Here is a 16,878-nt window from a genome sequence, read left to right as displayed (position 1 = left end):
ATTTCCTTGAATGTTCCTTTGGAGACCTGCAGTCATCCTCAGTGCTGGGTGGTAGACAAGCCTACTGATAGTCTCTGATTGCAGTCTCGGGGTTTTGGTGGCCTCGAGCCTGGAGGGTGGCTGGGATGAGAACACTCAAAGCTCTGTGTATCCTTCCACCCCCCACATTCTTGCTTCTATGCATCCCTCCCTCTTTTACACGCCTGTCTCCCACTCCTTTTCTTGGGGACATTTAAGCAGCTAGAAGATTCTCCCTGGACACTCCTGAGTCTCCGAGGCCGTGAGGCTGGTTTCTCTTGATAAGAGTTGGTAAGAAAATGGAGCCGCGCAACAGTGAAGGTCCCCTAGGAGATCACCTAGACTGAAGATAAGGTCCCTCTAACCCAGCTCAGCCACCTCTTTGGGACCCTTCCCCTACCCAGTCTCCTGAGCCCTTGGATTAAGCTCCACCCCTGTCCCAGCCCCTTAAAGTTTGGGGGCTGCATTCAAGCCCGAGATTTCCAAGTAGGGGGTGTGTTGGACTGGTTCCGGAGGCATCTTGTCCTGGAAGAATGGGGGAAATGTGGCAGAAGCCACAGCTGCTGCCTCCAAGGACATCTGTATAGCTCCCCGGGGACCCTCTGCCCTTTCCCCCTCCCACAAGCCTGGGCGAGCAGGGACCAAGCTTGCTTGTTATCACCTGACGCTGAGCAGCCTCTGATCCCATTGGTGGAGCCAGATTCGGTCTGGCTCTCCCGTTCCTTCTCGATTTCTCTGCCTCTCTCTCTCCTCCACGCTGCTTTGATTTCGCTCTTGCTTCTCTCTTCGGGTGCACTCACTCGCTGGGCTGCGAGCAACGTCGTCTTCTTGCCGTCGTCTTCCTGCCGGGGCAGTAGCGGTAGCTGCCGAGCCAGACAGGAGTGGCTGCCTGTGGGGCATGGAAGCAGCCTCCCCTGTAGCCCAGAGAGAAGCTAGCGTGCCCGGCTGCCTGTGACCTAGGCGTCAGGCTGCTGTCCCCTGCCTGGGGAGCTCATCATCCACAGAGAGGTCTCTCCTTTCCATCTCTTCCAAGTCTCCCTCTGCAAGGCCGGCTGAAGCCAGGTAAGTGCGCTTCTTCCCCCCAAACCACCCTGCCTATCCTGAAAGGTTGAGAGCTGTGGCCACCAGGGTCCACAACTGTCCTGGCTGTCCACCTGGGTTGCCAGGCCTGGAGACCTTGTCCCCTTTCCCCCTAAGTCCTTGGCAAAGAGCTTAACAGCTGGCTCTGGTCTCCGGGGCGACACAGTTAGTTACCCCGTGACCATTCTGCGCAGTCGGCGATGCCAAAAGGTTCAGCTGGGTGGGGGAGGTTTCCCTAGGGCATGCCAGTGGCTTTTTGGGAGTGGGATTGGGGAAGGGGTCCCAGTGTGTACAACGTGTCTGCATGGTTGGGAGGAGGCTGGAGGCCAGCTTGCGTAGATAGGTCTGTCTCCACGCAGTTAGGTTTCTTTGGGGTTTCCGACCGGCTTATGGCATGTTTCAGAACATTTTTACGCGTGAGGTACATGTGTGCGGGGGCAGCGTTTATCTGAGTAGCCTGTGGGCATATGTGGGCAGGAGCCCCAAGAGGCAGTATTTTTAGGGGGTGGACATGTCACTTGTCATGTGGGTGGGAGTACATATTGAGGGAGTACTGTGGCAACCAGGCTGTTTCTATGCAGGGAGGGGCAACTTCGGGGCAAGCCGAGGTGCCGAGGTGGGAAGTGTGGGCCCAAACCTCTGTCTGTGGGCAAACTTGAGTAGGTGTTCAAACCTGTTGGCCTGTGAAGAAGCAGGCTGACCAATGTGGCCAGAGACAAACGTGTTTTCAAAGTCTGTGTCTTGGAACCTACAAAGGCTCCATGGAGAATACCAGAATCCACGCAAGGATTGACTGGTGCTCAGATGTGCGTGTGTGCACAGGCAGCTATGTGGGTTGCTTGCCTTCTTGGGGGGAGGCAGCATGCGTGTGTGTTGGTGCCCGTGGCTTCCTCTTTTCCCCAAATATGACTTGTGATGATGAGGGGCACATGCATGCGGGTATGTGTGAGCCTGTGGACATGAACATGTGTGCGTTGGCATGAAGGCAACCAACAGCTTTCGAAGGGGAAATTCTGGGACATTCTTAGAATGTGCAAGGTGGAGGAGGGTACATCCATGCGTAGGTGAGTGTGGAGGAATGAGGATGTCTAAGGAGGCGTGTGGGCACCCCGTGCGCATGTGTGTGTGCATGCATGCCTGCCTGCGTGGGGGTGTGTACATGCTTGCTTAGGGTGGATTCACATGGGACTGTGGGTGTTCCTAGGGTGTTGCCTCAACCTGTCCCTCACAGGCTGCCCTTCCCTAGGCATCTGGGTGTAGAGAGACTGGGTTGATACCCGCCCTTCGTCCATGCTGGCTGGCTGCCCTTGCAGGGTCGGGTGCTCCCACTCTCCCAGACCTTAGGCTAGGGTGGGGAGCAGCTCTCCCAGAAATGGAGAGAAGGGATGAGCAAGCACCTGACCTGGAATCTCCACCCACCACCAAAGCTGCCCTTGCCTCTAGGAAGACTGGAAAGTGAGGCGGGATCGAGGCAGGGACAGGTGTCTGCTCAGGGCAGGTGTAGGCTGGATCCCATGTGGGTGGGAGCCACTCAAGTCCTCAGGTGGGAGTGTGTGTTCATGTTGGCGGGTGCAAAAAGCTCCCTCAGAAGCTCCTTGACAGTATCCAGGGCATTGCTAACCCCTTGCTGCTCCATACCCCTCCCCCAAATTACATACAGAAATATTATTGTAGCTATGTTTCCAGATACCCCATCCCATTTTTTTTTCTCATTTTGGAGGAGATCTGGTAGCACTCCCATGTTTATTGACCATAGATTTCCTATGCATGAAGCCAGGGGTGTTTGGCTGCAGGGTGGGAAGCTAAGAAAATCTTGGACTTAAGGAACATCTGGGCAGATAAGGCCATCAACCTTACCCTCATTCTTTCCTGTACCTGCCTTCCAGGCAGGCCACAGGTTAATTTAGTGGTGCCAGGCTCCGGAGCAGGCTTAATTGACAGGAAAATGTGGGTTGGATTTTCTGGGAGCTATAAATAAAAAGTACCTGATTTTGCAGGCACAAGGTGCCCTCACCCTAGCTCCTGGGCAAGGGAAGCAGAAGAAGGATGAGAGCAGAGAAGGAGGTGCTGTGAGATGTGCTGGGTGGTGAGCTGCAGAAGAGAAGCCAGGAAAGGCCCCAAGAGAGTGCGCCAGAGCTCTGTGTCTCCCCCAAGATTCTCACTCCCGGGAGAACCAGGCTATAGGCAAGCCCAGCTAACTCTAGCCTGGTCAAACGCGGTCAAGAGAAATAATGGTGTAGTCTTTTCATGCCCAAAGGGCACAAAGTCGGGGTAGAGCTGAAGGAATGGAATAGGAGGCAAGGGAAGATTCAGGCACTTGAAAAACACTGATAGGAAGAGAAAAAGTAAACAGTCATATAACATGCACACACTACTCGTGCACACACACACAACCTTAGTCCGTAGTAAAGAACTCGGCCTCCAGAGTGCAAGTAATTTGCTGGTTGTGTGGACATGTCAGTGTCCCCACCCTCAGTTACCTGTCTGTAAAATAAATAAGGAGAATAACAGTACCTGTATATCCCCCAGGCTTGTGTGAGATGTTATTAGTTTATGGTAGCCCCCAATACATGTCAGTGTTGAAAGTAATTCTTTAAGTGGCGCACATCTTTAATTCTAGCACTCAGAGGCAGAGGCAGGCAGATCTCTGAGCTGGAGGCCAGCCTGGGCTACAGAGTCCCACGACAGTCAGAGCTACACAGAGAAACCCTGCCTCAGAAAGACCAAAAGCAATTCGTTAAAAGAGCGAAGTGAGCACACACTCGTAATCTCGGCGCTTGGGACGCTGAGGCAGAAGGATAGTGAGTTCAAATCCTGGGCGGCATAGCAAGACCTTGTCTCAGAAAAGAAGAGAGAAAGAAATAAGAAAGAAAGAAAAATCAAGTGAATCTGTGAAAATAGAAACCGCACGTCAAAGTAATGGACCAAAAAGGAGCTTAAAGCAGGCTGTGGTCCATGCCGCCACCCCCACCCACCACAGATATATCCACAGCATTTGTCTCTCCAGCCCTCCACAGGGTCCCTCGCTGCTCCAGTCACTCCCAGGGAGGAGAGAGGCTGGAGCCTCAGGGTCTTGGCCCCTGTGGACTCTGGCTGCCCCTGACCTGCCACCTGCCTCACCCCTCAGGCATCAGCCCCTCAGCAGGTGCTTCCTGCGTACCTCCTCCTCCCCATCCTCTCTGCTCCCACCCTTTCTCTTTTTCACGCCTGCTGGCTAAGGGCCCCTCCCTCCTCAGCTCCATCTGCTGCAAATCTGTCCCTGCCCAGTGTTTGCAGCATTCCCACTGCCTCTACCACCTGTCAGGTGCCGTCTGCTCCGTGGACCCTCTAAGGAGAGCCAGGAGCCCCTCCAGAGGGTGCCCCGTCTCACCTTGGGTCCCTCCTATCCAGCCTAGCAGCCCCCTTGCCATCTTTTCTATCACATGTATGAGGCCAGGGGCATCTGATGGGTATGTGAGACTCCACCTCACAAAGCATGATGGGAGCAGCACATTCCAGGAAGCTCTGTGGGATGGGAGGGAGATGCTAATCTTTCCTCTGGCTCGCAATCCCCACAGGAGCCAAACCAGAGGGGAACATGGAACTGCTGTCCACCCCCCACAGCATCGAGATCAACAATATCACTTGTGACTCCTTCCGTATCTCCTGGGCCATGGAAGACAGTGACCTGGAAAGGGTCACCCATTATTTCATTGACCTCAACAAGAAGGAAAACAAGAACTCCAACAAGTTCAAGCACCGGGTGAGTAAAGGATGCCCTGGTACCTCTCCCCGCCGCTGCCCCTATGCTACATGGAAGCAGATTGATGGGCGCTCTAGACAAATAGTGACGAGGCAGATGCCTGGCCAAAATCCAGATTCTTCTCATGGGGTCGTCTTGCCGAAATGATCTGACCGTTCTGAGCCTGAGTGTCCTCCTTGGTAAAAATGGAATGACCACACGACCCTTGTAGAGCTGTTGAAAAGATTCCCTGAGAGATGTTTCTGCGCTGTTTGGCCTCATGCCTAGCACAGCTCCAATGCTGCTGTTCCCCATGACGGGAAGTTCAGACGGGAGCAGAGCACCTGGGCGTGCAGGGTGGGGCACGAGACCTCACGTGTCCAGATAATGTTCCAACCCCAAGACTCAGAGGTCATACGTGTGCTTGGGTTGGCAGTGCAGGCCCCCTTTAGCCGAGTATGCGACACTGCACACAGGCCTAGGTATTCTCCGCTCCTTCCCTGCCTGCTAGTCTGTTTTCTTGGTGGAGAGAGACGTGTAGGAGGAGGGTTCTCTTCGGTGTGTCCTTTCCCCAGGTTAAAAGCCAGCATAGGGGCAGGTAGGAGGGAACCTCTCGTCTTCTCCAGCTGCATGCATAGGCAGGGGAGAGTTCAGTGTGAAGGAGCTGACTCCCAGGGTGACAGCTTGCTGTGGGCGTGCTCGCTCTCTTCTCTCTCTCTCTCTCTCTCTCTCTCTCTCTCTCTCTCTCTCTCTCTGGATCTGGCTCCCCAGATCTGGGTGTCTTTTGGCAGGCCAGTTGCCACGGTGACGTGAATGTTCCACACCACCCCCTTGGCCCTCCCCCCAAAAGAATAAGGCATATTTTTCTCTTCCTCCCTGGCTTCCCAGCATTTGCCGTTGCCGTGGAGACGGCACTGCAGTGTGCAGATTTCTCAAAGTCTCCCTCGAAAATGAAGGTCTTGCCACCTTCAACTTTGGGGCCCTCTTCCCTAGTGGCCCTTTCCCATTAGTTCTCAAGAGAATGGAGCATCGCGGGGCTTGAAGGAGGCAGCCTCAAGCCACTGTTCGTTTCTTCAGTGAAAGGGTGGCCAGGTCATAGAGCTATGGAGCCTCTGAAACTCTGGCCCTCCTTGGGAGGAAAAGGAGAGACCCTTTGAAGGAGCGGAGATTCGGGAATAATGCCAAGATGGGGTGTGACTTCAAGACTGACGCTTGGTTCTCCATCTGTGCCTCACTTCTCAGGATGTCCCCACCAAGCTCGTGGCCAAGGCAGTGCCTCTGCCCATGACGGTGAGAGGCCACTGGTTCCTGAGTCCCCGTACAGAATACAGTGTGGCTGTGCAGACAGCGGTAAAGCAGAGTGATGGGGAGTACCTGGTGTCTGGCTGGAGTGAGACTGTCGAGTTCTGCACAGGAGGTGAGACCCTGATGTTGTATTATAATACCCTGCCTCCATAACACAGCTGGCTTGGCTGGGCCATGGTGGGACTCTTCATCATAGCCCAGCATACTCAGAAACAGCTGCTGCACTCTGGGTGCTGTGCTTAGGCCAGACAGGAGACACAGAGCCTGCGTAGACAGATGCACACTCTACCCATCAGCAATACCACCTGTGTGAAGGAATGGAACTACTTTTCTGTTTTGTTTTGTTTTTGAAAAAAATATATATAAAGTTACTTTATTATTATTTATATGTACATGTGTGTCTGTGCGTGCACACATTCATTTGAGTGCCCACAGAGATGAGAAAAGAGTGTTGGATCCCCTGGAACTAGAGTTACAGGTGGTTGTGAGCCACCCCACATTGATGTTGGGGATTAGATTCCAGTCCTCTGGGAGAGCAGCAAGTGATCTTAACTGATAAGCCATCTCTTCAGCCCCAAGAATATATATTTGTCATCGTGGTAAATAGATGTAGCATAAAACCGAGCATCTGAACCATTTCTAAGTACAGAAGTGTTAAGTGGTTTTATATTGTTATTGTGCAACCGATCTCCAGGACTTCTCCATCTTGCAAAGCCAGAACACTATACCTCAGAGGCTCCACTTCCCATTTCCTCTCCTTTGGGCCTTGCCTACCTGTTCTTTCTGTCTTTATGATCTTTGACTCTGCAAGGTAGCTCATATGAGTGAGTACAAGTATTTGTCCTTTGGGGACTGCCTTATTTATTTTCCCAGAATATCAGTCAGATACACACGTGCTGTATCATTTACCAGAATTTACTTCCCACATAAGGTTAGGCAGTATTCCGTTGTATTTACTAGATCATGTTTTGTTCATTAATCACCTACCAGTGGTCATTTGGTAGCACAATAACATTCTGTTGGTCCTAAGTATCTCCTTAGCCTGGAAAAATGGTTCCCATCTTGTAAGGTCTCTTAGGCAGAGCTAACTCACAAATTCTCAGCATGAACAAACCCTACTTTGTGTATGCTTGTCACCGAGAGCCAAGGAGCTGCCCCAAAATATTCTATCCCTTTGGTGTCCATGTGAGATCTGCTCCAGATTGCTCTCTGTCACAAAGAAGGGGCAGAGAACATTCCCTGCCCTGGGGCCTCCAAGGCTGCTGGCTCCATCCTCTGCCAAAATCTGTGCCCCTAGTCTCCTTGAGTTGTCATAACTGGACTAGAGAGGCACCCCTGCTCCTTGTAGGAGAGGCATCTTGGTTTGCACCCCCCCAACTGCATATGCAGTGGGTGTTTAATTTAAATTGAGTGTCTGGAAACGCTGTAGTTGGGTCTACCCTGCTTTTTCCTGAGACCCAGCACAGAGAAATGCGGTGGTTACAATAAGTAAATGCCTCATAATTTGTTCCAAGGTCCTGTGTAGCCTAACAACTCTGCCTAGGTACCAAGACCCCTGTTCCAGTGTCAGGGGACAGTTTTCCTGTCTGGTATCAGCCTTTTTTGTTTCTCCCACATAGCGAGGGTCAAGTAGACAGCCAGTGCCTTAGCTCTGAAACACTCACCTGAGGCCCAGGCTCTGGTTTTTTGTTGTTGTTTTTTTTATTCATCATTAGCCCCCACTTAAAATGACAATTAGCCACCACACTGGCTGTGGAGCAGGCTCTCACCCGGTTTTGAAGGGCCCGCCCCCAAAGGACCTTGTAGTTTCCCTCTCAAGGCTTTATTTTTCCTACTGGCCCCCTTTTCACTGGGATGACAGTCTGGGAGCCCCTCGAGTGATCGCAGGCATTCCCCCGTCCTCTCTGGACTCAGAGGGCCCTGTGCCTCTGGCGATGCTGACACAGAGGTGAGAACAGACGACAAGCAGTTCTCCATGTTCCCAGCCGAGGGCAGCCAGCCTGTCCATCTGAGCCCAGGCTGTAGCAGAAGCTCCCCTGTTGGTCCAGAGGATAAGGTTGCCTGCAGGCTTGGTGGATGGTGCAAAGAGGAGGAAGTCGTGATCCTGCAGTGGATCCTTTGCTTGCCTCACCCTGCCTGGACTCTTACAGATTATGCCAAGGAGCACCTTGCCCAGCTGCAGGAGAAGGCTGAGCAGATCGCTGGCCGCATGCTCCGCTTCTCTGTATTCTACCGCAACCATCACAAGGAGTACTTCCAGCATGCCAGGTAGGGCAAGGCAGACCTGCTAAGGCTTCTCCCTTCCCAGCTCTTCCTCCATCCAAGAATGCTGAGGCGGAAGTATAGCTGTAAATCTAGGGCTAGCCTGGGCTACATAGCAAGACCCTATCTCAAAAAAAAAAAAAAAAAAAAAAAAAAAGTGACGACTACTTTGAAGTTGAGGTGAAGGAAAGATCAAGGACATTTTAGTAGGGACCCTGATGGCAAAGGTTAGGTAATAAGTTCTGGGTATGACCCTGCCTTCGGGGACAGTTCCTTGACTGGGGTCTACCGTGTACATCAGGACCCAGGAACACAGGGAGGTGGCAAGAAGATGGTAAAAATGAAAGAGCCCTGAGCACGGAAAGCTCTGGAGACTCTCACTTGGCTAGCTTTCAAGTTGAGTGCTAAGGAGTCCAGAGGCCCCCAGAGAAACATTTGGGGGAAATCTTTTTAGGATACTGACGAGAGGCAGGTAGTAGGAAGCCAAAGGACTGGGGCTGGAGGATCCCACCCACGCACGTGGTCCGACCAGAGGAGCCTCGATCTTATTTATCAGTGGCTCACACACACATTGCTTCCATTTGGGGGTGGGTGGGTGGGGGGCAGTCGAGAGAGAGAGAGAGAGAGAGAGAGAGAGAGAGAGAGAGAGAGAGACAGACAGACAGACAGACCAGTACACACTTGAGCCTGCTGATGCGGAGCCCAGGGCACCAAGGGCTGGCAAGTCACTTGTCTCTCAGGACCGCCAGAACCGGGCAAGAATGAGGCTGGACCAGGGCGTCCTCACCCTCCCCCACGCCTGCTGACACTGCTTCAAGTCCACGTCCTTCCCAGCTAGGTCAGGGCAGTCTGCCACGGCTACTGTCTTTATCATTACTGGCAGTTGTGGTGGGTGTTCACCCCGTGCCCTAAGAAAACGGTAAAGAACTGGAGTCTTTGGTATTTCTATTAAAGAAGAGGCAATGGTCCCGTTTAGGATCCCTTTTTCAGAATGAACGAGAGACAAGGGGTACCCACCTGTGCCAGGGCTCCTGATTAAGGGGCCAGGACAGATAGACTAAGGCAGAGGTTCCTCATATCCTCGGAGTCTGGTGAGGGAGACAGCGTGAAAGGACTTAATGTCTGTGACTAGTGAGGGCTGCAGGCTAATAGGAATGCTGGAGTTGGGCTGGCTCGTTCTCTTCTCAACGACACACTGCAGCCAGGCTCCGGCAGAGCTAACTCATGGCATTTTCCCCTTCTCTTTGGCGTTCCTCCCTGGTGGGCAGGACCCACTGCGGGAACGTGCTGCAGCCTTACCTGAAGGACAACAGTGGCAGCCACGGCTCCCCCACCAGTGGCATGCTGCATGGTGTCTTCTTCAGCTGCAACACGGAGTTCAACACCGGCCAGCCCCCACAGGACTCCCCTTACGGCCGCTGGCGCTTCCAGATCCCTGCCCAGCGCCTCTTCAACCCCAGCACCAACCTCTACTTTGCGGACTTCTACTGTATGTACACAGCCTACCACTACGCCATCCTGGTACTGGCACCCAAGGGCTCCCTGGGGGACCGCTTCTGCCGTGACCGTCTGCCCCTCCTGGACATTGCCTGCAACAAGTTCCTGACCTGCAGTGTGGAGGACGGGGAGCTGATCTTCCGCCATGCTCAGGACCTCATCCTGGAGATCATCTACACGGAGCCGGTCGACCTGTCCCTGGGCACACTGGGAGAGATCAGCGGGCACCAGCTCATGAGCCTGTCCACTGCTGATGCCAAGAAAGATCCCAGCTGCAAGACCTGTAACATCAGCGTGGGCCGCTAGGGACTCCTGGGGAGCTGGAGGCCTGGGGAGAGATGGCAGGAGGGCAGGGAATGTGTGGCTTAGGCTTGGGGAGCTGGCTTTCTCTCCCCTCCCCCTGCTCCCTCCACTCTGTCCATCCACCCCTCTCCCACCCCGCGTTGGAGACAACAGAAGGTGATCCTCCTAGTTAGCATGGCCCGTTTCAGGCCTGGTGGACTTGGGGTGGGGTGGGGGGTTTCGCAGCAGGAGATAACTTCCTTTTCTGTTTTCCTCTTCTGTTTGGGGACCTCAAGCAGGCCTCCATCTCCCAGAGTCCTCCCCGCCTCCTGGGCTGAAGCCCGTGTGTAACCTGGCCTCCATGTAGATGCAGAAAGTTGTGGGGCACCTTCTTCTTAGCCCCGCCCACCCCACTCAGGGCCACCTCAGACAGCACCCTCCCTACTCAGCTGGGCCCCCCGAGGTCTCTGACTCCTCCAGGCCAGGACCCTCCCTCTATAAATAACGTCCCGTCCCGCACTGCTGCGCCTCACCCTGGCTGCTCCTTCCCACCCCCTCCACACCCACACCCCCCAGAGCCCTCTTCCCGCATGGGAGAACCGTCTATCCATAATGTCACTGTCACTAGAAAGTGTCACCCTCCCACTCTCTGGAAAGGTACCCTCTCTCATTTCCTAGTTTGGAGGGCTCTGAGCTCTTGAGATCTTTACTTTCTTCTGTCTGGGGATGATACAGTCCTTGGCAAACCTTCTCCCTTGCTCAGAGAGCACCAGGGCCTGAAAAAACAAAAACAAAAACAAAAAACAGCTACTGGGGTCGAGGAGGGGGAAGGAGACCCCTGAGACCTAGTCCTCAGCCGGAAGTGGGCCACCTCCTGTCTTCTTGGGCCCGACAGAGCTGGAGAACTAAGTGTGACCCACAGAGCCCTGGCGCCCCGCCTGGCTGTGCATTTTGCTCGCTCACTCGCCCGCTCTGCCTTCAAAGTCATGACTGTTCTGTGCTGTGTGTGAGCCAGACTGTGGGCTCTCCGTCATACCACCTCTTGCTTCGAACACCAACCCCATCTGGGCTGCTCCCCTGGGGAGTTCTTGATGAATCCCACCCCACACAGGCCCCCCATGTTTTCATCTTGTTCCACTGTCGTCTGGGTCAGGAGGGTGGTGAGGGTGGATTCCCTGAGTCGAGACAAGCAGGTGGAGAAGTGGAGTAGAGGAAGGGGAAGTCAGAGTCACGTTTTCAGAGGTGACAGAAGACGATACACAGGCCGCTGGATTCCTGCGAAGGACAGAGGAGCTGGCAGGCCCACAAGGCCATGCCTCTGAGGGACAGGTGAATGGCTGGTTACCAGAGACAGTCCTGGTAGACAGTCAGGTACCTCACTGGGATGGGCCAGGTGGTCTGGGATCCTGGAAAATGTGTGTAGAAGAGGATCTGACCCCAAAGCCTCTTCCCCTCCGCTGACAGCATTGCTATGGGTGTAGCCTGCTGCCTTGTCCTCTGTCCCTGGGTGGGGCACATCCTCCTGTGCTGTGCTTGCCATGTGCATCAATAAACCACCATGGCCCAACGGCTCTGTCTGTCTTGGTCCATTTGGGCAGATACAGTGACATGCCACAGACTCTCACCATTCTAGAAATTGAGACTCGATGTCTGGGGAGGGCCTGCTTTCGGGGTGCATAGACAGCCATCTTTGCCTTCTTTCTGTGCACCCCACAACCCAGCCATAATAGAGGAGGTGAATAAGCTTCCCTAGCCTTTAAATTCTTTTTTGGTTTTCTGTGTATGCCAGCACACCATGTGCATGCCTGATACCAGGCAAAAGAAGGCACGGAAGGTTGTGAGCCACCATGTAGGTGCTGGGACTTGAACCTGGGTCCTCTGGAAGAGTAGCCAGTGCTCTAACTGCTGAGCCATATCTCCAGCAGGGCTCCCTTTTAAAAACGAGGGTTTCTAGTCCAGTCTAGCCTTTAACTCTCTATGTGAGCTGAACTTGAACTTGTGATCCTCCTGTTTCTACTTCCAGGGTGCTAGGATTACAGACATGGACTGCCATGCCTGGTGTATGAGGAGCTGGAGACTGAACGCAGGGCTTTTCGCATGCTGGACAAGCACTCTACTGAACTACAACTCAGCCCACACTCCAGCCTCTTCCATGAGGGCACTAATTCCATCCACGAGGCTCTATCCTTAGGAAAGGCAATGCCTCCTCAACCCATCACTGTGGGAGGTGAATTTCGATAAGAACTTTGGGACATATGCAGGGCACTCAGGGCAATGTGGTAGTGCCTCTCTTTGAGACTGAGGAGCGATGGGTAGAGTGGTTGAGTTGCTTTTTCCACCAGGGAGCTCACACGGGGATGCCACCTGGAACTGCCCCAATAGTGGGCTCAAAATACAGGGGCACAGCTTCACCCACGGAAGAGACTTCGGAGAGCATCCGGTCTCACCCCGTGCTTCCCAAATGCGGCACAGGGGTACCCAGGGAGGCCTCTTTAGGATGTGTGCCTAAAATCCCCAGGATGGAGTCCTCCCTATTGCCACAGCCTGCCATGGCTCAGACCCAGGTGCCACTGGGTTTCCTTCTCCCAAGAGCCCTGTATACCCTCCTCCCTGGCAGGATTCCTCATTGCAGATCTGAGTCACCTCTGCGCCTATTATTATAGGCTTATTAAAATGGTTCTCAGCTGCAGTGGGAATGTTCCAGAACGGTCGGAGGCACCTTACCAACACCGCCTGAGTCAGGGCCAGGTTTACATGTGTCATGGAGCATGGCTGCTTTGGGATAAAGGAAAACTGAAGGGCAGTTCACCGCTGCTGAGAGCCTCGTGTGCGGGCATTGGGTTGGTACTTCCCCACAGCAGCTAGGTTGGTCTACATAGCGTGGTATTCCTACCTCACATATGGGAAACTGAGGCACAAAGAAGTTTAGAGGCTTGTACATGTCTACAGCAATTCATAAACAGGAATATTCCACTAGGAGCCCCCTGTGGCTGCCTCTTAGAGTATGTCAGTTTATGTGGGATAGTTAGACACAGGCAGGACCTAGCTCCCACTGAGTGGCCCTTCCCACCGCTCTTCAGCTAACCGACCACGTGCCTAGCTTCCGAATGACGCCAGGGGGGGCTGTAGAGTCAAAAATGTCACCGAGGCTTATTTTAAAGGAGTGGGAAGCAGTGAGCCCAGGGTTGAAGGACCTGCAGTGACTCGTTTGCCTCTGGGCAGTGTGGATTCTCAGTCCTTTCGACTCACCTTTGGAAAGAGGGACTAGCTCTCAGAGAGTCTTCCACTGGGGGACAAGGGTAGAGAACAGGAATAAGATTGCTTCTTCCTCCGTCTGGATGGCCATTCCCAGGACATGACCAACCTTGGACTGTCAGGACCTTGCAGAAAGAGAATCGCCAGAGCAACCACTACAGGCTGTGCTGGGATTCTTTCTAGCTTAGGGTCCATCTGACCCAGGAAAAGCAGGTGCATACCCACATACACACCATCCACGTAGGAATACACACCCCTTCCCTTGGGCTGGCTTTGGAGGAAGCATAGGAGGTCCAAAGTGAGACCCAAGGTGGACTGCAGCTAAAGGACCTGAGTTTGTCTCCAGTGCTGACTGTAAGGGGTTATACATAGGTGGGTGTTCTCCTGTATATAACACAGGCACAAACACACATGGTCATACGCATTTCCCTCCAAAGCACACGTGACCCCCGTATTCTCCTCTGCACTACAGTGCACCCAACTCCCCTGCTTCCTCTTCCCTCCCTGGCCAGTGTCTGTACTTTCAGTCCTTGGTGGAAAAAGAGCTCTGCCTGCCAGGGTGGAGTGAGCAGAAGGCCAGCTCTAAGAGCTCCAGAATGTCCTCTGCCTTCTGTTTGTGACGTCTCTCGTGTTAGGAAACGAGGTAGCGGAGGTCCCAAGGAAAGGGACAAAGAGGGACTGTACCCTGAAATCGAGAGGGGCCTGATTTAGGAAGCCGAGCTGAGGTGATTGCCCATAAAAGTGTGGCCGCAGCATCTGGAGAAGATTGGAACCAGATGTTCCAGGATGGGGGCAGGGAGGGCGTCAGGCAGGAACAGCAGCTCTGGTCAGGAGGTTGGGTTGGGTTGTGGGGTGGGTGGGGGGAAGCAGTGGGGTGGCTCATGGCACTCTGAGGAGAACACCTGGTTGCCCTCTCCCCCCAATTCTCCAAGGCAGGCACTGCTATTTTTGCAAACTGGAGCAGCCAAACTTTTCACAGATTCCAGAATCCGCCTTGTGCGTAGGGACAATCGTGTACAGGGTGGAACTTGGGAGGTACCCAGAAAGGCCACCAGCTGGCCAGAAATATGTCCTTGCTGCCCCACAGGGTACTTCCTTGCTACGGGCTAAGCATCCTCCCCCTCTGGCAGAGGAGGAGCCCTGAGCTCCGAATGTCTAGCTGGAAACCAGTGTGCCCAGAAGTTTGTTTCCAAACAGGAATAGAGAGCAGTCCGGGATGGGGAGCGCTTTGGCAGAGAAAGCCTGATCATTAAGAACCTACTATTTGCTAGACACAGTGACAGCCTGTCTTCAGAGGTCACTTCCTTCCTGCTCCATAACCCTGGCAGGTGTTCCTGTCATTAGCATGATGGTACGGCCCAACTGAGAAGTTGAGTCATCCAGGGTCACACAGGCACCCAGTGGTAGAGCCAGGGTTCAAAAACGGGTTGTTGGTGTGGAAGCTTGGGACCTTTCTGCTTCTGAGAAGCATGAGAAGAAAGGATGGGGGGGGGGATGAAAGCAGGGGGCAGAATTGGGCACCCAACTTTCCTAATTTGACCGTCGAGGCATCAATGGGCCCTGAGTTCCTTGTAAGGACCCCAGGGGGCTTCTACATCCTAGCTTGCATCCTGGTGACTTCAGAGCCTAGATGTTGGGGTTTCTTGACTGTCTCTGCAACTGCCGGGGAGCTGACGGGGTGGCAGGTTTAGGAAGCAGACAACCAGGGGTGGAGCATGTGACCGGTGTCACAGAGGTAACTGTCCTCCAGCTGTGCTGGCCTCTCCGCCAACATTAGAGATGTGCTCCCCAACAGCCCAGATGGAGGGCTCTGCGGCTTGCTTCTCTCTTCGTGATTCTGGGACTGGAGGTGAAATGGACCTTCTCCCTGGTTTTCCATCATCAGCTATCTGGGTCCGAGGGACACTCAGGGCTGGGAGACACTAAGGAGCCACTGGACCTTCCTCAGCCACGGCATCACCTGTGCCGCACGGCACTGGAGCTGACCTAGTTTGGGTTGCTAGGTCAACTCTTCAACAATGTTTCCATAAGCCAGGCATGGTGGCACACACCTTTAATCCCAGCACCCCGGAAGCAAAAAAGGCAGATCTCTCTGAATTTGAGGCCAGCCTGGTCTACGGAGAAAGTTCCAAGTCAACCAGGGCTACACAGAGAGACCTTGTCTGGGAAAGCAAAAAACACAAAACAGACAAACCACCCCAAAAATGTTTCCACATCCTGCAGTGGTCTTGGAATAGCTCCCAACACCCTAAGGAGGAGAGCCTTTGCTCTACATCCTCCTCCTCCTCCCCCACATGGTACTTTGGTATCCTATCTTCAAAGTCCCTCTCCTCCTTCCTCACCGTCACAGACTCTCCATCATTGATGCTTTGGGCTGCCAGTGCCTTACTGCAAGCATTTGGAGGTGAACATCTGGGCATCCAGACCTGTCCCCCTACTTCTCAGCTCAACGGTGATGGAGAACCTTGAGACGGCTCCAGGGACCTACTCTGTGGTCTTCACTTTGCACCAACTCCACACTCTTGTTTAAGGCTCTGGTCCTCCACAAAAGCTAGGTGGGTCTCTGTGGTGCTCTGCACCCCCTACTGTTGGCACAATGCCCGCTGTCTGTCACTCCCTGGAACTGAAATGCCACGGCTTCACTAGCAGTCTCTGATGGGCCCAGAGAAGGTCTGAAGGCTCACTCTGGAGTCCTCGGGGGAATACAAGTCTTCTTGGGTGATGGACTCTTGGGACATGTGCCTGGGGTGACTGCATGGTGTCGGGGGGAGGGGATCATCTGTCTCTAATCATGCTGTTATTGTTGTTCATGAGACACACGCACACATACACACACCCCTCAACTGCCAGAGTGGATGCATCTCAGTGGCTGGAAGCCTCTGGGTTCAGACAAGGTTGTGATCTTTGGCTTCTTTGGGCATATACCTTAAGATCTGGGATTGCCTTCCTTTGGATTTTACAAGAACCTGGAAGGCTGGTAGAGAGAACTGTGACCACTGACTACCTACTCTGTCGGAGAGGAGCCAATGCTAAGTTGGTAGTTGAACAGAGGGTACGGGAGATGCCATGCGACTGGCGTCATTCAGGAGCCCTTAAATTCTGCTCATGGCCCTACAGGCTGTGTTGAACATCTCACCCACAGGAGGGGGACTAAGGATACGTGATAGTACCTCTGGGCATCTCCTGTATGCATGCAGGTCTACAGAGCCTCGTCTATAGTCCTGCCTAGGGGGAGATGGCTTCAGGCTGAAAGGGGAGCATTTGATGTTGTGGAAGGCCGTGGGTGCATTGTTTACTTTCTACCTAAAAGGCCTATATGAGGTCCACCATGCCATGCTGCTCCCAGGGGTGGGTCCAGATGGCCTGGTAGAGTGCCTGCATCTGCCACAGGGAGGAGCTTGGGACTGAGGGAAGAAGCCTAGCATCTCAGGGAGTCCTGCCTCGGGACAAGCCACTGG

The 16,878-nt window shown here is 53.7% G+C and overlaps 1 protein-coding gene across 2 annotated transcripts; it reads left to right on the top strand.

The window, feature by feature from the left end:
• Positions 1 to 256: 256 nt before the first annotated feature.
• Positions 257 to 11,734, top strand: LOC114698772 (phytanoyl-CoA 2-hydroxylase interacting protein). 2 transcript variants are annotated; one of them, XM_028877599.2, is made up of 5 exons: positions 257 to 1,080; positions 4,656 to 4,840; positions 6,062 to 6,236; positions 8,275 to 8,392; positions 9,655 to 11,734. In XM_028877599.2, exons 2-5 carry the CDS (start codon positions 4,676 to 4,678, stop codon positions 10,187 to 10,189), a joined length of 993 nt encoding a protein of 330 aa, XP_028733432.1. In that variant the 5' UTR covers positions 257 to 1,080; positions 4,656 to 4,675; the 3' UTR covers positions 10,190 to 11,734. The 2 variants fall into 2 exon arrangements, with proteins under 2 accessions (XP_028733432.1, XP_028733431.1); XM_028877598.2 differs by lacking the exon at positions 257 to 1,080 and adding an exon at positions 3,784 to 4,547.
• The last annotated feature ends 5,144 nt before the right edge of the window (positions 11,735 to 16,878 follow it).

The sequence above is a fragment of the Peromyscus leucopus genome, chromosome 9, assembly GCF_004664715.2.
Source record: "Peromyscus leucopus breed LL Stock chromosome 9, UCI_PerLeu_2.1, whole genome shotgun sequence".
Taxonomy (NCBI): domain Eukaryota; kingdom Metazoa; phylum Chordata; class Mammalia; order Rodentia; family Cricetidae; genus Peromyscus; species Peromyscus leucopus.
This window is presented reverse-complemented; position numbering and strand designations above follow the sequence as displayed.